General features: G+C 51.0%; 1 protein-coding gene across 2 annotated transcripts in view; it reads right to left on the minus strand.

Annotated features, from left to right (window-relative positions):
• Nucleotides 1–275: 275 nt before the first annotated feature.
• The window catches only part of RGS10 (regulator of G protein signaling 10), a 41472-nt gene continuing 21491 nt past the window's right edge, over nt 276–20256 (minus strand). For both annotated transcript variants that reach the window (XM_042960125.1, XM_042960126.1), the window contains 2 exons: nt 15744–15887; nt 276–623 (listed from right to left, as the gene is read on the minus strand). In XM_042960125.1, the coding sequence (XP_042816059.1) occupies nt 477–623; nt 15744–15887 (291 nt within the window). In that variant the 3' untranslated portion in view covers nt 276–476. The remainder of the gene's footprint in view (nt 624–15743; nt 15888–20256) is intronic.

Genomic DNA, 20256 nt, shown 5'->3' on the forward strand with positions numbered 1-20256 from the left:
CATTCCCGAGAAGTATTTAACCACAAAGGTACTTGACCACCAGCACCCCCGGGGGCCTGAGTTTGTCAGATCAATTCCTTCTTGAGCTGATTTGCCCAAGTGAATCTGTGGACTTGCATGACCCTTCCCACAGAGGCCGGGCAATGACTTAAAATGTAAGAGGTGGCTCTAAGTTCACCTGGTGGCCTCGCAGGACGTTTAATCAAGATGCTCAAGGTGTCCAGTGTTTAAGGATTCTTCTGCGTGTGTGTGTGTGTGTGTATGTGAACTAAAACTTCAAAGCTATTTGTTTTTTTATGTAAGATTAGCCATCATGCAAAACTTACTGGTCAAGCAGTTAATAAAATACACATATCCCACGGAGGGGTTTTGCACATTTCAGTCCTTACAGATAACAAAGCAATTATAAACCCTGCATGGTCCTGAGAGCAAGTTCCTTCGCTTCTGAAAGCCAGTCCTGCCAGCTCTTTGGGGACTCATGTGTTATAAATTCTCGAAGCCCTTTTAGCTGCAGTTTGGGCATCGGGCGGATCTTCTTCCTCTTCCTCGGTTCGCTTGTGTTTTAAAAACAAGTCAGACTTCAAGAAGCGGCTGTAGCTGTCATACTTCATGAGGTTGAAGATCTAAGGGGAAAATGAAAAAGAGTCTAAAGGAGGAGGCTAATCGGGCCGCGAATCATCCTATCAAGTGTTTATTTCGTACCTATCGGGTGCCAAAGAAGACACATTCGTACAAGACGCACAAAGCAAGTAAGTCGTGTCCTAGACCAGGAGGATTTCCGGGGTGGTTTCGGTCATTTTCAAATAGTCTCAATGGACATTTAAATAACCACACGAACAAATCTACCCTTATTTTCCACGGAAGTGTAAATGCACACAGCATTGACTCACACCCTTGTAGCAGGAGGTCCGTTAAGAACTTCCACTTTATTTGGATAGGTAACACAGGGATGCCTTTTTCCAGAAACCTGAGATGGCAGAGCACAAACCGTTTCTGTAGAGATGGTCATATTGTAAAGGCCGCTTTTGGTCATTGTCAGATGATGCCAATATGGCAAGACCCCCAGAAGTCTGGAATCCAGGATCTCAAACAAACCTATTATTGTGCCAAGAAGCAAAATGGGGCTTGTTTAATGCAAGCAGGGGAGCGAAACCACAGCCCTAGCAAGGAGAGGCTCTGGGAACAGGCTCTAATTTAAAAAAGCAACAGCTGGCTGCAGCCTGCGGCCACCTGCACACTCACATAGGCCCAGGAGCCTGTCTCTGGGAAAGAAACAACTCTCAGGACCCCTGATAGAGCCTAAGTCCTCGGATTAGAGTGCTGCCTCCTGCACCACAGGGCAGAAAGTTGCCCCCTCTTCTTAGCCACGGCCCCTACTCCTGGTATCCCCTCTCCTATCCTCCCACCTGATCTTTCCCCATCCTCCACCCTTGTACTACAAAAAACGGTGGGGAAGAGAGAAGCAAACACAAAAGCATTTTCTGGCTGTCGAGGAGTACAGTCTCTTCAGAAATCTCCCTCATCATCTCTCTCTCAAACCTTTCAACCGAATTTTCAGGACATTCTGCCGATGAAAAATCCACACCACGTACCCTGGTGTCTTCACTGACTGCACTACCATGGGCTCAACAAGTGGAAAGTTCCAGAGGCATCTAGAATGTCGCTCACTGCCAGGCGGGGTTATAAAGTGGGTGGTAAAACCCTGACATCTTTTAAATTCGACCTCCCCCAACACACACACACACTCACGCACACACACACACACGCACACACACACACGAACTATTTTGAAAACTAAATGTCTGATGGAGTCTCAGGACTCAGAACATCTGCTTGGGGATGGGAGAACTGGACCCTTCCACCTTTACACGTTCATTTTCCCAAGATGGCTTCGCTCACAGGAGAAGCGCCTAAATCATTTTTGCTATCCTCAGAGGCCACGACTCGGGCAAGATTTAGGGCTTTGTGTTTTCCCGAAACTCTTACACTATTGCCTGCCCTTCCCTGGGTGTCCCCTCTGGTCTTGCCTCAGATCTGCAGCTGTTGAGGAAGAGCACGCCTCCCGTAGGTCCCCACCTGGTGCCTCTCCGTAGCCGTCACCTATTTTAGAGCAATCTTGCAACCCTGGACTGATTTTGCCAAGGTTTGGAGACATTACTCGTTTTAAAACAACAACGACAACAAAATAGCTCCCAGAAAACAACATAAAAATCATAGCCAAGGGCAAGGCAGGGGATGAGGAATGCCGCTATCTATTCGTGGCCTCTCACAAAGGCGCCAAGCAGGTGTTACCATCCCTCACCACCTGCATTATTCAGCTTTTCCAGGCACGGAGCTCCCAGAGGGAACCCTGTCATGCCCACCTTGCTGGAATTCTGGAATGAGGCTCAGAGTGACTAGCGAGAACCCCTTCGTGAGTACCCCTCCTGGCACCCAGCCCTGCACCCCCTCCCACACCAGGTCCGCGGCAGATGGGACCCACCACTGCCAGCAGGATGCGGTTCGACCCAAGTGTCTCGTCTGAAGTCTCTGCGTGTGGGAGGGGAGCATCCTGTTTGCCTGTCGTGCCTCTGAGGCTCACACTTCAAAGAAGAGAAGAAAAAAGGCCAAGGCTGGAGGCACCCAGGGATGGAGGAGGCGGGGGCAGAGGGCAGGAGGTCGCTGCAGCTGAGGGGAGTGCTCAGGGGCTGGCAGGACTCAGCCTCCAGGAGAGGCCTCGGGCTCCTGGCACTCCACCAGTGCCCACAAGCTCGAGGGGAGGGGAGGCCACAAACTATTTAACAGGAGCATAATGGCCACTCCCTGACATGGGCAGGTGTGAAATGCCCCTGAAGGCTTTCAGGTGAGGGCTTCCTCTGCCAAGAGCCTCCGCCTGCCTCCTGGTGCAGCCCCTGGTGCCATAAAGTCACCAGGTGGCAGCTGCAGCCATCAGACCCTGGACAGGTTTAAAAAAGGAAAGGGACGTCGCTCCCAATGACAACATTTTCCGGGCATGTGAGCTGCCTAATGGTTCATCACTGCCACCGGCAAATGGGTCCCCTGGGCACTGGCCTAGGAGCGCATGGCAACAGGCTGCTCCCATCACAGGGCCCCCCATGGGAGGTGCTCAGTGAAAATAGCTTGGAGGATAGAGCAAGCACCTAAAAATCCCTTCCAGGGGCACCTGGGTGGCTCAGTCAGTGGAGCGTCTCTTGGTTTCATCTCAGGTCATGATCTCAAGGTCTTTGAGATCGAGCCCCACGTCAGGCTCCGCGTGGCACACAGAGCCTGCTTGGGACTCTCTCTGTCTCTCCCTCTGCCCCTCCCCTGCTCACACTCTCTCTGTCTCTCTCAAAATAAATAAACGTTAAAAAAAAAATCCTTCCCAAGAAAGTAGCCAAAAACAGTGTGCTCAGCTGCTGACCACAGGCCACAGCCTCATTTATCACAGGGCAAATGGCCACGACCGGGGTCCAGTAAATATTCGCCCCGTGCATGGACAGAAAGCACCCAACGTGCAACCATAGAGGGCGGGCAAATTCGACCAGGGCGGTACCAACTCTGCCTGGAGCACCTTCCAACAAGCCCCAGGGAGCACGCAGAGTATTCTCTCATTTACTCCTCACGAGCCCCTAAGAGGACCTGACTGTAGAGAGAAGGAAAGAGGCCTCAGAGGTTCGGGGCTTTGCCCCAGCGGTCAGGGTACCCATCTGCCGGGGCTGTGACGCAGACTGCGGGGCTGAAACAACAGAACTTTCTCTCCTCACGGTTCTGGAGGCCAGGAGTTTAGACGACTTCTCTAGATGGCCTCAACTTAATGATTTTTTGACTTCACACGCTGGGCAGTGGCCATCACAGCTTGCAGTCATGCCCGGGACCACGAGAGCCGACAGCTCCTATGCCGACAACGGTCCTACAGCCGTGCAGCTGTCCTGTTTTCACTTTCGGCACAGTCTTCGATGCACAACATGTGATAATCTAACGCCGCATTGTAAAACAGGCTTTGTGTTCCATGATTTTGCCCAGCTGTCGGCTCCTGTAAGTGTTCAGAGCACGTTCAAGGGAGGCTGGGCCAAGCTACGAGGTTCGGCACGTTAGATGTGCTAAATGCCATCTTCAACTTGCAATATTTTCAACTTACTGTCAAGAGGTACCTCCATATCGAGTCGAGGAAGATCTGTACATGGCCGTCTCTCCCCTGTGTCCCCACACAGCCTTCTCTCTATGTGTGGCTGTGTCCTCGTCACCTCTTCTTAGAAGGACACCAGTCATATTGGATTAGGGCCCACCCCAATGACCTCATTTCACATTAATTGCCTCCCCATCGTTAAACACAGTCACATTCTGAGGCACTGGGGCTTAGGACTCCAACGTCGGATTCTGGAGGGGGCCGTAGCCCTTCACAGCCCAAGACAGACGTGGGGGATGCAAACGCTGGCCACCTCGATCTCCAGCCCGCACTCCTAACCACTAGACTGTCCCGCCACTCACCTGGCAGACCAATAGGACAGTCACTGAAAATGAAGTCTGTAAAGAGTTAAACATGAAAAAAATGTAATAATATGTGAATGTTATGTGACTGAACACTGAATTTTAAAAATTCAACAAAACAAAACACAATGACCCCAAATATGTTCTTCAAGAGTGAATTTGTGGGGGAGTGGGGGGTACATGGGTGGCTCTGTCAGTTAAGCATCCAACTTTGGCTCAGGTCACAGTCTCACGGCACGTGAGTTCAAACCCCACGTCAGGCTCTCCGTCCTCAGCACAAAGCCCACTTCAGATCCTCTGTCTCCCTCTCTCTCTGCCTATCCCCAGCTCGTGCTCCCTCTCTCTCTGTCTCTGTCAAAAAATAAATAAACATTTTTTAAAAAAGAGTATTTGTGGGGGCACCTGACTGGCTCAGTCAGAAGAGCATGTGACTCTTAATCTCAGGGTTATGAGCCCAAGCCCTATGCTGGGTGTAGAGATTACTTTTAAAAAATTAAAAATGTTTAAAAAAAAGACATGTATTTATGTATATAAATGGAAAACAAATATCCCTAAAAGTCAGTGCGGTGGGTTGAATGGTGTACCCCCAAAGTGTACATCCACCTGGAACCTCAGAATGTGACCTTATTTGGAATAAGGTTAGTTGAGGATCTCGAGATGACATCATCATTCAAGGAGTGGTATCTTCATGAGAAGGAAGGACACCACGGAGGGACACAGAGGGAAGAGACCATAGGTCTGAAGACAGAAGCATAGATCTGAGTGATGCTGCTATAAGCCAGGAACACCAAGGAATGCTAGCCCCCGCCAGGAGGAGGCAGGAAAAGATTCCTCCGTAGAACCTTCCAGAGGGGCACAGCCTTGCCGACACCTTGATTTTGGATTTCTGTCCTCCTGAACTTAGAAAATAGATTTCTGTTGTTTTAAGTGACTCAGTTCGAGATAGCTTGTTAGGATGGCCCTTGGAAACTAACAGTTGGCTTACTGATTTCAGCTCACTCCTACTTGAGCACGGAAAAGGAGATGGCCCTAGGTGTTCCAGAAGGTTCTACAAAACAAGGACTCTCAGATGGGGAGAACCGGCCTCACCGGGCCTGAACTGACAGCACACCTCAACTTGTCTGCAGGGAAGAGAAAGGAAGAAGGTGGAGACAAATCGAGCAGGGGGGGTGAGGAGGGCTCCAGGTAGGCAGACGGCATCAGAGCAGAGCTGGACAGCAGACAGACGGTCCTTCTCAGAGACAGGCGGCCGATGAAGCAGAAAACTTGAGTTGGCAGCTAAACTGCATTCCGTACTTTTTTTTTTTTTGGCCAAGGCAGCTGTGGCTCAGCAGGTTTCAGGTTCTGGCTGCCCCACATCTGTAAGTGGCATGCCTGGACTGTAAACTATTTAGCGTCGTCGTCTTGGGATCCATTCCTGCAGGCGACTGGAGGTGGAACTCTAGGTGATAAAGGCAAGGGAGCCTTCCCACCCGTGGGCATCCTTGCACAAGGTCCCATTACACAGCCACGGCACACCCCCCCCCCCCAGATCCCAGGGCGATGATTGATTAGGATTTGCCTTTCTGCAAGGGAAAATATCCACGCGGTGCTCCAACTGGAGGTTGTGCCGAATCTGCGGCTCCAGGAAAGGACATGATCCCCGAGGCACCCTCATCTGTGCAGAAAATGGGACGCTTAACTAGGCTTGAAGGCTTCTCGGTGAAGATTACATTACGTCCCTGTGTCGATTAAGTGGGTTTCAAGCCTAATCTTTTAACGCTTCTCAGACGATAGGAACATTAAAAGACCAAAACAAGCATCCTCCCTGCTTTTCAAACCTCTCTGCTGTGTTATTTCAACTGGGTCCTTCAATGCAGCAGAGTTTTAGTAATGAGTTTTCATGTTTGCTTCAGGAGCTGGGTTCAAGAAGGTGGCCAGTGCTATGGTCTCTGAGCAGCACTTCTAGAATGTGCTGTCTCCCCCCACACCCAGACCCCAGACATGCCTTCATACCTACACGTACAAAGTGTGAAAAAAGCAAGCCCCCTCCCTCCAGCCCTCAAGCCACGAAACGATGCAGAATCAGCTGCGCGTTGCAGATGCTGTCGGGCAGGGCACACACAGGGATGTCCCACCCCCCAAGTTCAAGACCATCTCCCCATCTTCTGAGTGGGAATGGGGTGAAATCAAGAGAAGGTCTGAGGGCAGCCTGCACACAGCAGCTCAGGCCAGCCCTCGTCCCAACGTGCCCGGCTGGGCCATGGGAGTTTCTTGTCACCCTGGACAGTGCTTCCTGGACAGGCTGCCAAAGACGGATGCCATGCTGGGTGGGATCAGAACTCCAGAAAGAGGGTGGACATGGACGGAAAAGGAGGGAGGCCTGCCCTCACAGGCCCACGGGGCTGTGCTGTCTCACTGAGCAGGGGACAATTGGTCAAATGCTCAAATCCCAGGCCCAAATGACATGCTTTCCACATGAGGTGAAAGTATTTCACTTTTGCCTTTTGCCATAGAGAGTTAAAAGCTATTCTAGCACCCACCCACCTTCTTCCCCTAAATACCTTTTTAGAGTTACTAAAAAAAAAATTTTTTTTTAAACCTCAAAGTATTTAAATACTACCCTTCCTGCCCCTGCCCCGCCCCTCATAAGGCAAACGGCTGTGGTGGACGCAGGGAGCCAACTTTTCTTCCATTTGAATGAAAACCCACGACCTGCCCTCTCTGGCTTTGCACACTGGAAAATGCCGACTTCGGGAGTGGACAAATCTGAATCTTTGGGGGCAGAGGTCAGCTGGCACCCACAAGACGGAGGCGCCCAGAATCCCCGCTCCAGCCACCACCGCAGACTTGGAGGCGCAGGGGGGTGGGGGAGGGAGCGGACCCCCTATGACCCCGGAGGCATGGGTCCCCACCAGCCGGTCCACCCCTTCTTCTTGATGTCTAAAAAGGAGGTGTTTCTCTCTACTTGGGTTCTGGGGAAACTCAAAGAAACGACACTGCTAAAAAGGCGCCAGACGCACACGGTTCCTTTCTCTGTCAAGGATGTGGCTGGGAGCACTGACATCTCGATGAAGTCTTTTCTACATTGTTTTTAAACATCAGAGGCTGAGGGCTTCCTTTTCCGTGGAGGAGGCTGCCTCCACTGTGCCTTCCCCAGACAGACTTAGCACCAAGCCTGGGCGAGATTTAAGGAAGAAGAATGAGCAGCCTTGCTCCACCCGCCCCCCCCCCCCACCAACCTCCTTCATGGTCCAAGAAAGCCATGGTCTCAAGTTGCCATGTGCAATGACCTTGGCCCTTCCATCGTCTCCAGTCATGCTCTTCTGTGGAATTCAAACAAGAGGCTTCAGAGCAAGACAGGTATATAAACAAGATGGTGCTGAGAAACTTACAGGAGCAGAGTTTTATTTTAAATCACCAACATGGTCCGGGCGCCTGGGTGGCTCAGTCGGTTAAGCGGCCGACTTCGGCTCGGGTCATGATCTCACGGTCCGTGGGTTCGAGCCCCACGTCGGGCTCTGTGCTGACAGCTCAGAGCCTGGAGCCTGTTTCGGATTCTGTGTCTCCCTCTCTCTCTGCCCCTCCCCTGTTCATGCTCTGTCTCTCTCTGTCTCAAAAATAAATAAATGTTAAAAAAAAAATTAAAAAAAAAAAATCACTGACATGGCACAATCTCAAGTCACTGAGCAGATTTCAAAGCGTTCCATTCTTACACGTTCGGGGAAGGGTCTGGAAGGATCCGAAACATACGAGAGTTCCCACCAGGGAGTGAGAGGGAAGGCACGCCCTGGGGGGTTTTAGCTTCTTACTTCAGACCCTCTGGGTTATGTGAATTTTCTTTTCTTCTCAGCAATGAACATGCAGTTATTTAACAGTTAAAAATAATTTTTAAAATTAACCTGCTCAGCATCGTGAGTGACACGGTAACAGGGTATGCTCACGGATAGTGCTGGCTCACTGGGCCCCTGGGCCGGCCTTGTTCCCTGGAGTTCCTAGCCCTGTGGGCGAGCAGGACACATGGGTCCAGCCCACTGAGCTGACAAGACCAGCACAGACGGACGTTGTCATTTCTTGTACAGAGATACGCTTGCTAGGCTGCTGTGACCGGTTTGATCCCTTCATGTTGTAACTGGCTCTCGGTACCTGAGTAACTGACAGGGAGTTTCTAGAATCAGCCAGGCTGGAGGTGCAAAAGAGCACAACTGAGCCAGGGAGACAAAGTGGGAATGGAGAAGGTGAGAGCCCCAGCAGGTCTTTCAATGCCAAAGGCAGTGTCGCTGTAAAGCAAGTGTGAAAGGAAAATGGCGGCCCAGACCAGGAGGAGCTAAGAACAAATACCACTGCTTTGCACGAGGCGCGTTCCCGTGGGGTGATGGGGTGATGGGGAGGTGGGAAGAATCCGGCTGCGCCAGAAGCCCTGAGCCCAAGCTGTTTCCCCCTCTCCCAGCACTGTGACCTCAGGCTAGTCACATCACCTTCCCAGGGAGCAAACTCTCTCACTGGTAAACTGAGGTGCCGGGTGCCACCTTCCCCAAGACTCCTCCAGAGTCAAATGAGAAGTACCCACGAAAGCACTGTGTAAACTGTGTAAACTTAATGTTTTCCCAGAATTCCAGTGTGGAAACCAGACATATACATTCTTTGCTGCTTTTTAGTTGGGGACCCGAGGCACGTGAGGGGAAGGTTGCGTGAACTCTGCTATGGTTCTGGAAGTCACATTATATCAGGATTTCTCCACCTCAGCACCACTGATACCTTGGGCCAGAGAACTCTGTGTCCCGTGTGGGGCTGTCCTGTCACCATATTCAGCAGCATCCTGGCCTCTACCCGCTAGGTGCCAATGGAGCCCCCACCCCAGCTGTGACAGCCAGAAAGGTCTCCACACACTACCCAGTATCCCTAGGGGGCAAAATCATCCCCAGTTAAGAACGACTGCACGAAATCAGAGGCGCCTGGGTGGCTCAGTCGGGTAAGTGTCCAGCTCTTGCTTTCGGCCCAGGTCACGATCTCACGGTTTGTGAGTTTGAGCCCCACGTCGGGCTCCGTGCTGTGTGGAGCCTGCTTGGGATTCTCCCTCCCTCTCTCTGTTGCTCCCATGCGCGCGCACTCTCTCTCTCTCTAAATAAATAAATAAACTTAAAAAAAAAGAAAAAGAACTACTGCCTGAAATGAAAGTTATCTTCACGTGACGTTCCGAAGGACACACACAGTTAATACTTACGGAGTAAGTAAGCACTAACTAAGCACTTCACGGATACGACTGCGCTTCACCCTCACAACTGCCTTATCGTAACCTCTGTTTCAAAACAAATGAGGACACTGAGGCATACAGAGGGATTGCATCTTGCCCAGTGTTTCACAGCTACTAAATTCTAAAGTCGAAGAAAAGGCGGACAAAATCAGGTCTAAGGAAATCAGGTGGTGGCTAGCAGGCAGCCACTTTTTAACGTCAGGTTAAAAAGGTTTATGGACGTTGAAGGTTTGTAGACTGCTTCGCTGTGCAGCTCCGAGAGGGAACAGAGCTTGCCAAAACCCCATGTTACAGATGAGGACACAGAGGCCACACTAAGAAAGGGACTCACCGGGGGCCAGAGGGAGGCCAGACTGGAACATGAGCTCCCCCTTCCCCATCCTGGCTAACCCAACATACAGTGACAATGACAGTAAATCTGAGCTCAGCACCCAGGAAGCGATGGGCAGTGGGGGAGGGGAAGACGGCAGGTGTCAGGCCATCGGGGTACAGATGATGAGCCTCGGTGAGGAGGCTGCAGGTTCACAGCTGGTAGAGATGGCCCTGCACCGAGGTACCATCCCTCTCTTGCACGGGCTGGTGAGGGACGGGTACAGCTGGAGCCGGGGATCACAGCCAAGGTGCCCAGCTTTTAAGAGGCCCAAATCTTATTAGCCTAACTGGCACATTCTATAAATAGTGACCGTTCAAGAGGCAGCTTGAATGGTTGGCTCAGTCGGTTAAGCCTTCAACTTCGGTTCAGTTCATGATCTCACGGTTTGTGGGTTCGAGCCCCATGTCAGGCTCTGTACTGACGGCTAAGAGCCTGGAGCCTGCTTCGGACTCTGTGTCTCCCTTTCCCTCTTCCCCTCCCTGGGCTTATGCTCTGTCTGTCTGTCTGTCTGTCTCTCTCTCTCAAAAATAAATAAACATAAAAAAAATTTTTTTGAGGGGTGCCTGGGTGGCTCAGTCAGTTAAGCATCCGATCAGCTCAGGTCATGATCTCACAGTTTGTGGGTTCGAGTCCTGCATCGGGCTCTGTGCTAACAGCTCGGAGCCTGGAGCCTGCTTCACATTCTGTCTCCCTCTCCCTCTCTGCCCCTCCCCTGCTCATACTCTGTCTCTCTCTCTCTCTCCAAAAATGATTAAACTTAAAAAATTTTGTAAATAATTTTTTTAAATAAATAAATAAATAAATAAATAAATAGTTACCATTCAAAATCCTTGGGAGTAAACTGGTTACCGCAGCCTCGGGGCCTAACCCCTGCCAGTCGCTCCTGACTTACTTCCAGCCACACTGACCTCCTCCAACACACCTAGTGGATCCCCACCCCAGGGCCTTTGTACTTGCTGTTGCCTCTCCTTGGAAGGTCCTGCCGCCTTTTCATCTGTCTTCCCCTGACCACTCAGGTCTCAGTCACCTCTTCAGGGAGCCCTCCCTGACCACTAGCTCCAAAGTAGGCCCCTCCCAGTCTCTCTTAGCCCATCACCTGTAGTCTTTCCTTCATAGCACCTGTTCTCCTCTGTCTTCACGGTCAGACGGATGCCGATTTCCTTGCTGCGCACACAGTTCCTAACACGGTGCCCGGCACATAGCGGGGCTCTCCCTCAATATTGCAGCATAAGGGAGTGAAGGAAAGAAGAAATAACCAGCAAAGCAACCACAACTGAAATAAACCTGCTAGTAAGTGCATTTTTAAGAGAAAAAAAAAAAAAAAAAGACACTGCAGGAAATAGCACTTCATTGAAAAAAACCAACTCTTTGTAAGGTCGCCTCCTCCTTCCTGCTTCCCACAACTTAAATTTGTCCAACAGCAGCCTTTGATTCTAGGCTGAGGCTCCAAGGAAACAGCCACAGAACTACCCCCATCTCTCCTGGCCTTACCAGCATGTGCTGAGTACACGACTGGGCCATGTTTGCAGAACCGAGTTAGATCAGAGAAGGAGGGGCACCTGGGTGGCTCAGTAGGTTTAATGTCCGACTCCTGGTTCTGCCTCAGGTCATGATCTCACAGTCTGTGAGTTCGAGCCCCATGTCAGGCTCCTCGCTGACGGCATGGAGTCTGCTTGGGATTTCTCTCTCCCTCTGCCCCTCCCTGGTTTGCTCTCTCTCTCAAAAACTAAATTAATAAACATTGAAAATAAATAAAATAAATCAGAGAAGGATCTCTCCACTTCCATAGGTTTTCAAAGTAATTGTTTAAAGTTTAATTATTTGAGAAAGAGAGAGAGAGAGAGCACGTTCGCGAGCAAGTGGGGGAGGGTAGAGAAAAAGACAGAGGGAGAGAATCCCAAGCAGGCTCTGCAGTGCCAGCGCAGAGCACGATGTGGGGCTCGAAACCACAAATCTCGAGATCATGACCTAAGCCGAAGCTGGACATTCAACTGCTTGAGCCACCCAGACGCCCCTCAGAGTAACAGAGTTTTATGCCCCAAACTTCTCTTAAGATCTCAAACTTAAGACATTAAAATGTCTAACCCGTTCTTCACAGAATACGCTGACCGCAATTTAAGTTTTGCCTGACGCTCTGGGGTATCAGGATCACTCATGGTGTCACCATCCCGTAGCACAGGGATGCCCCCGGGGCGGTGCGTGGGGCTGAGGGCCCCCGCGCTTGGTGGCTCCAGATATCGCTGTGCTGCGGTTTTATGCTGACTTTCGCTTTTCTGTCTCCTCCCTGCCCGTCAGCTGTCGCCTCTTGCTGTCCAATCCGCCGTGACCTGAGGACCAGAGCCCGCTAGAACTGTGTGTAAACCAAGAGTAAATAGGACTTGAATGAAGACCCGAGAAGATGCACGGATGTCAGGTCTGCTCAGGGAGGATTTGCCCCGCTTCCAGGTTCCAGCTGCACCCTAAAGCCCACGCTGCCCTATCAGCACCTCCAGGGCTGGAGTGCTGCTGCCATGACAAGGGGCTGAGGTTCCCTGGAGTCTTCCTGGTGAACGGGGTGTCCGGGGGCACGAGGCAGGCTGCTCAGACGGCATTGCAATGAAGCCAACAGCATGGAAGGAAGCCAGAGCCGCTGAGGGGAGGGGGGGCTTGAGTTAGGTGAAATCTTGTGGTTCCGAATGCGCTCCTCCCAGCTTCCAACGCCTTCACTCGGAAAAACAGGGCCTTCCTGGGGGCCTTCTAGGAGCAGAGAACCACAGGCCATGCTGAGCACACATGTTGATGGTTACCAGCAAGGCCCCTGAGAGGCAGTTTTCTGAAGTGAAACAGAACCCAAAGCCCTTCCCAGGGACTCACTGTGGAATCAGCTCAGAGTCCAAAAACTTTGTTTTCACCCTGTTGTACCTTTGGAAGATAGTTAATGCCTCTTTCTCCCTCTCAAATAAATAAAATTTTTTAATGTTTATTTTTGAGAGAGAGAGAGAGAGAGAGAGAGAGCGAGTGAGCATGAGTGGGGGAGGGGCAGAGAGAGAGGGAGACACAGAATCCAAAGCAGGATTCAGGCTCTGAGCCGTCAGCACGGAGCCCGACGCGGGGCTCGAACTCACAGACTGAGAGATCATGACCTGAGCCGAAGTGGGACGCTTAACCAACTGAGCCATCCAGACGCCCCTCAAATAAATGAATTTTAACAACAGCGTACAAAAATACTTTCTTTACATTAAGAACTCTGAACTGCATTGTGGCACAACAGTTACATGCACGTGCATGTGTGTACTTATAGGAAAGAAAAGGAGGGAAAAATCTAGAGATCAGATATTATTTGTGGGGTTTTTTCCAGGTATGGAATTATGAATTTTTTTCATCTTTATATTTTGATTTCCCAAGCTTCTTTGGTTAAGCATGTATGCCTTTTACAGTTAAGTAAATAAAAGTAACCTTAAAACATATTTTTGTCACTTAAAAAAAAAAAAAATCTGCCTCTGTCCCTTGTGGTTCCTCCCAACATATGCCCGGCAAAATGAGGCCCAGCCCCATTTTGAGACGTGCTGCAGACCTAACTGTAGCAGGTCTGGGTCCTTGGGAGCCCGAGGTCCCACCGTGTGGAGGGACGTCAGCCTGGTGCATTCCTCACTGCTACCTTGGCTCCTGCAGTCCCAGGAAATGGGACTGTCTATTCACACAGCCTCCAATCTGTCTGCATCAGTTGGTCTGTTGGGGCTTTGAGGAGCTGGGAGAGCCCTCCAGGCTGTGAGCCTGCCACAGAGAGTGCGGTCTTTGAAGGCAGGTGGACCAGAATGAATCTGGCCTCCAGCACTTCCTGCTACCTGCATGACTTTGGAATAACAAACCACTCAGTCTCCCTGAACCTCGCGTTTCGCATCATCAAAATGGGAATAATAATAATACTCACTGGAGATTAACGAGAGAATACATGCCAAGTGGGCATCAGGCACTGACAGGCACCTCTGAACAGCAGATACTGTTAGTACTGACAATACCTAGAACATGGGGCGTTCAGCACAGGTTCTCAACCCTGGCTGTGCTTTAAGGTTTATTTATTTATTTTGAGAGAGAGAGAAAGAAAGTGCGGGCAGGGGCAGGGCAGAGAGAGAGAGGGTGAGAGAGTGAATACCAAGCAGGCTCTGTAAGCACGGAGCCCAATTCGAGACTTGAACTCATCAACCGTGAGATCATGACCCGAGCCAAAAGCAAGAGTCGGGTGCTCAACTGACTGAGCCACCCAGGCGCCCCTTTAGCTGTACTTTAAAGTACCCTAGGGAGCTTTAAAAGACTCTGAGGTCCAGGTAGGATAGATATCCTTAGACGGCTACAGCCACAAATTGCCTTTTCACTATATACTCTGCTTCCTTTCCCTCCATAAATCCATGTCCGTGGCATCCTTCCCATTGGTTCCAAACCACCACCTCCAGGAAGCCCTCAGCACGGCTCCCACACTCACTGGAATTCCTTCAATGCCAAAATTTCATTCAGGATTCACGCGGAATTTGCACCTGCCACTGTGTCGGTTGGAAAACATTGCCAAACCACTTGTCATATTTGTATTTTCTACCTGTATACTTGTTTCCTAATCTGATGCTGAGGAAAGATGGGGCGTCTGGGTGCTGGGACATGCTCTGGGCTTGTGCACACTCCAGGTGATCAAAAAAGGGCCAACCGATGCATTGCACGGTTCTTAGGTTGCAGTCCCAGGACCTGGAGCATCAGAGACCTTGTTAGGAAGGCAAAGTCTCAGGCCACCTGGGAACCACGAAAGTTGAAGATTACCTCTGGGGGTGGGGCCCAGGTCTGTTTTAGCAAGCCCTCCAGATGGGCTTGCTCACCTTTGAGGGCTGCTGAATTAAGCTAAAAGCTAATTTCCAACTGTGTGCCAAGGAAGGCCTTCGCCCCCCTCAGTAAGGCTAGGGTCAGCAGAAGTTGGATGTTCGTCTGCGTTCCATCACCTACAAGTGTGCAGATAACATTTTATAAGAACAGAGCACCCTCTGAATAGTCACATCTGCAAATTCCCGTCTAAGAAATCTCTGGAGTGTATTTTCATCCCTTTTCCTATTACCACTGGCATATCTCATAAAAAAAGCTTGCCAGAAAACTAATTTAGCCCTCAGAGGTCCATTTTTTAAACTCAATTTTTCCTGCTTTAAATGGAATAACGTGCCAAACATTCACCTTTTCATTGTAACTCAGGAGCCTCATTATGAACTAGCTTATGGTCTTGGGCCACCAGAAATAGGCGGCAATGTGTAGATATTTGCATAAAAACAGCCTCAGGTCCCCTACCGCTTTGAGTGTTGCTTTCTAGATTTTTCCGTCTGTTCCTACCTTCAGCAGTTACATGCTGCTTCCTCAGTGTGGGCTCCTCAGATAGCTCCACCTCCCTTTTAATCTGGGTTGAGAAGGCAGATAACCCTGTTGGTTCAAACTGTGTGTAGACCAAAAGTAAGCAGGCCTGAGGGAGGTTCCTATGGATCGGATTCTGAGCCTGGCATTCTAGTCTCCTCTTGTTCACTGACCATGGCCCTTCAGCGTGCCTCAGTTTACCCAGCTGGAGGGGGCAGCTTCTGGGGTGTCTAACATTTAGTTTTAACTGAACTCTTCCAGCCTGGGAATAAATGTCAAATCAAGATGCAGGTAGGAAAGTTAGGTTACCTGGTCCTGGAGTTTCTGGAACATCAGTGGGTGTGGTTCTTCCAGTATCTTCTCATTGAGCCGGGACTGCCCCTCCACGTTGACTTGCGAAGAGGCCTTACTGGACAGAAAGGTCATGTAGATCTCTTTTGCCTTTTCCTGCATCTGGAGGAGACACAGGGAGCCTGTTATCTGAGAGCCCAGCCCTTCCCACCGAGCCGGGTTCTCTACTCTGGCCCAGAACTTGCCGTTGCTGCAAGAGAAGCATCTCCGTAGCCCCTGGGGGCTCTGGCTGCTGCCTCGGAGCTAAGCTCTACCTGGGAGGGCTCATGCTTGGCCTAGCCCCTTCCCTCCCTCCTTCCGTGCATCTGCACCCACACCTCCTGTCTGGAAACTGCTACACTATCCATTCGGAAATGAAGACAGAAAGAATCCTGGCCCAGAGTGAATGACAATTCTACACCATTCAGGACCGTCCTGTGAAGTCTCCAGATTAAGGACTCAATCATTCATATAGTGTTCAATCATAAAAAGAAATGAAGTTCTGATACAGGATACAGCACGGAATAACCTTGGAAACATTATGCCGAGCGAAAGAAGCCAGTGACTAAAGGCCATATACTACACGGTTCCATGTGTATTAAATAGCCAGAACAGGCAAATCCATAGGGACAGAAAGAGGAGTGGTTGTCCAGGGCTGGGGGAAGGGGGAGATGGGAAGTGACTGCAAATGGGCAAGAGGTTTCTCTTTAGGGTGATAAAAAAGTTCTGGAACTGGATGGTGGTGATGGCTCTACCACATTGAGAATGTACTTAATGCTGCTGAATGGTGTACTTTAAGATGATTAAAACAGCAAAAACGAGAGCCCTAAAAAGCGATTAAGTGGTACGATTTATGCTGTGTGTATTTTACCACAATTTAAAAGCAAGTTAAACCATGCACACAGATTCCCAATCGGTTATCTAGCACCTACTATGCCCCAGACACATGCTAGGGGTTTTACAGCCCTGAGCATCCAGCAGAGTGTCACTTCCTGTTGGAGCCACTTCCGTGATGAGGACACAGAGGAGAGGTTATGTGGCTTATTTGAGGAGCCTGCAGGGAGACTGGGGGCTATTTGGCTCCAAAGCCTTGCATCCCCCCAATTCCACGCCTGGTGAGATACATCACCCCCTCCAGGTATACAGTCTGTCACATTCCAGGACACGGATTCTTTGGTACTGGGATGTGGGCATAAGCAAAGGGGAGAATGTTCGCTGCTCACACTGAGAGCAGTCCCGCTGGAAAGCATCAGTCCTAAGTAGATGCAGGCCCTTAAAAGGCTTGTGAGCACAGCTGGACGAGGGGCACCCATCGGCACTCACGTTGCAATGAAAACCTACGTGGCTGGAGCAAACAAAAACACTCACGGTAAGTGCTCTGTCTTGAAAACAGCAGGGCGTCCCCGGAGGGTTCTATTTTCTCCCAAAGAAAGGAGGCACCTCGCTGGCAGCAAAGATGGGGGTTGGTTCTCTGAACATTACAGCCTGACTAGTACTTCACCCCCCAGAGCTGGAAACAAATGCTTCGGACATGCAGCCACGGAGCCATGATGGGGGCGGGGGAGGAGGGGCCACGGGGGCTTCGTGGGGCCTAAAAAACTGCCATTCTCTCCAGAGAGCCCATCTGGGATCCCACATAGGCTGCAGAGCTTGGCTCAGAAAGCCCAGGCTCTGGAAACCTTTGGCCTTATAGAAACCACCAGAAGGCTTCACTGCCTGGTGCTTGAAAGGAGGGAGAAGGCAGTTCTGTAACCTATTTTGGTTCCAGGCACTTGTTGACAAAAGACGCCATGGGGCCGAGGCCTGACCATCCTGTCCTCCAGAAAGTCTGGGCTGTATATGCAGGAAGACTACCCATGTGGGGGCCAATGCCCAAGGCCATGGTGTCATTTCTCGATCAACTATTACTGTGAACAATTAATTGATGCCAAACTCAATGACGCAGCTTAAGTTAACCATGGCTATTCCGAGGGACAGGCCTGGAGATGATCAGAGACCCAGATAGGGCAGAACTTTGGAGTTGCTTGCCTTTCAAAGACCCCCACTCCACAAAGTCGTGAGCCTCACTCCCACCCCACACTCCGTCAGGGAGGAACATTCTTGGAAAACCACTTCCTGCTTGAACAATACTTTGCGAAAGTACACGAAATTTCAGCTAGTCTGGTGAACTCCATGCAGAGCTCTGGAAATAGAAATCTCTTTGGGTCTCCCCTCCCCCTTGAACATTCACACACATACACACACACGTTTTCCAGATGAGTCCAGGCTATCCTGGGTCTTCTGCAAAGGAGAAGTGCAATGAGTAGCCTGAGACTTGGAGGGACGGGGGGCGGGAGAGGTGGTGGAATTGGGAGAGGAGGCGGGTTGGGGGGCCTGTAGGTATCCAAGCCTCTGGGTGGCTCAGCACCACCCAGAGGTCCCCAGCCACCGCTCCTGAGTCTGTCTGGGAACGGTGTGGGGTCCCCGAGGCACCCAGCCCAGGGCTGACCTGGCCCATGGCTGCCCCCACCTCCGACTGAACACATATAGGGGACCGGCTGCAGTAGCAGAGCTTATCTGGGCCAGGATAGGAAGCGTGACTGAAAAGGGAAACCCTCAGACTGCAGACCACAAGCCAGTCACGGGAAGGCCTGGTGTCCATGCTGAGAATCTTAACAAAAAAGAAGAACCAGGTCTCTCGAGTTATTCTGGTAGATGTTCCATAGTTTTGTTAACCCTATCCTAGCTCCTGTTGGAACAGGAACAGAACATCCACCCCTGGGGAGCTGCCAGGGCCTACGGCTCTGGTTGTGATGGCCAGCTTCTCTTCTCCAGCCTTTACGGCCTCCGCCACAGCACCTGCCCTGCAGACAGCACCCCTGCCCAGCATCTGGCCCTGCCCCACCTGGGCCCCTCTGATGACTCCTGACATCAACCTGAGGACTGCCTGTGGGCACGTCTACACTCACAGGAGCTTCTCCCAGCCACTCCGAGAGTCTGGGGCCCTTCTTCTTGCCTGGCAATGCGTCAGCCATAACAGTGCTCGGGCAGAAGTCAGCAGTCAAACGCCACTCCCCACAAATGCATGGTTAGGAGAAGCAAGTTCGCTTTAACGTCAGCCCCAGAAATCTACCCAGAAGAAGGACAAGGCAGCAGCACTGTGAAGCTCAGAAGATTGTTGCTTCGTATGGTCTGGCTCCTCGTCCTCATCCATTAAGTGAGCTGAAACTTTTTCCATTGGGAAAATAAAACAAAACCTCCTTCTACTCCACGTGCCCCTGGAGTCGATGACTTCCCCACTCATGACTTCTGGTTGAAACATCTCCAAGGAAGAGCGTGCATTTTGTGTCTCCATTTTCTCTGTGCCGCCCCTCCCTCCTCAACCCACTCAGCCTGGCTTCCTCCCACCTGCCAGCTGGGCCTCCCAGCAGCTCACTGATGGGCACCGGTGCCTAAGCCCCTCAGACCTTCTTCTGGTTCACTCTCTGGCCGCTGGCCACCCTCTCGGGATCCTCTAACACCTTCCTGTTTCTATCTGTCTCCTTTGTAGGCTCCTGTCTCTCTGTTCCCCCATAAATTCCAGGGTTCCCGGACTTCTGCCCTAGGAAGACTGCTTTCCTAACCACATGCTCTCCCAAGATTTCAGCCCACCCTCTCCCCTCAACCTACTGACCATATAGAGCCAACTGATCTCTAGAAACGTGGGACTGGATGTCCCGCAGACACCTCCAGCTTAACAGCAAGGAATGAAGTGGCCCATCCTGGCCAGCGGGTCCTGTAGTCTCTATTCCCAGAAGCTGGGACCCACGGTCCCCAACACCTGTCACCAAGATCTATTCACTCTGCCTCATGCACATATCCACCTGGCCCGTTCTCCACTCCCGCTGCTCTGCCAGAGATGCAGACAACGGGAGAGGCCACACGAGAGAAATAAAGGGTCGAGCCACTACCTTCAGTCATATCAGCTTCAGACAAAGAATGAGGCAAAGAAAATATCAAGCAGATGATTCGATAATATTTCCGAGAACTGGCTCAGGAAATGGAAAGCAGTTGGAGGGACAGCAGATGACTCTGCAGAAAGCAACAAGAACAAACCTTTACCTGCAGGCGTGGGGAGGGAGTGCCAGCAAGGAAGGTCTGAAAATGGCAGGAACTCGGGGCATCAGGTAACCCAGACGGGAGGGATGAGGAGGACAGCAGAAAGAAGCCGCTAGACTCCCAAGTCTCTGAGCCCCCAACCCTGAGCTGTTATCCCCGTCCCTTCTCCATGGGAGGCTAGACTTTTCTCCTCTACAGAAATTGACTCAGGGTGGGTGGGGGTTGGGGAGGGGGGTTGCCTGGGTGGCTCAGTCAGTTGAGTGTCTGACTCTTGATATCAGCTCAGGTCTTGATCTCAGGGTTGTGAGTTCAAGCCCCCCCCACTGGGCTCCACATCCAGCATGGAACCTACTGAAAAGAAGGAAGGAAGGAAGGAAGGAAGGAAGGAAGGAAGGAAGGAAGGAAGGAAGGAAAG

The sequence above is a fragment of the Panthera tigris genome, chromosome D2, assembly GCF_018350195.1.
Source record: "Panthera tigris isolate Pti1 chromosome D2, P.tigris_Pti1_mat1.1, whole genome shotgun sequence".
Classification (NCBI taxonomy): Eukaryota; Metazoa; Chordata; class Mammalia; order Carnivora; family Felidae; genus Panthera; species Panthera tigris.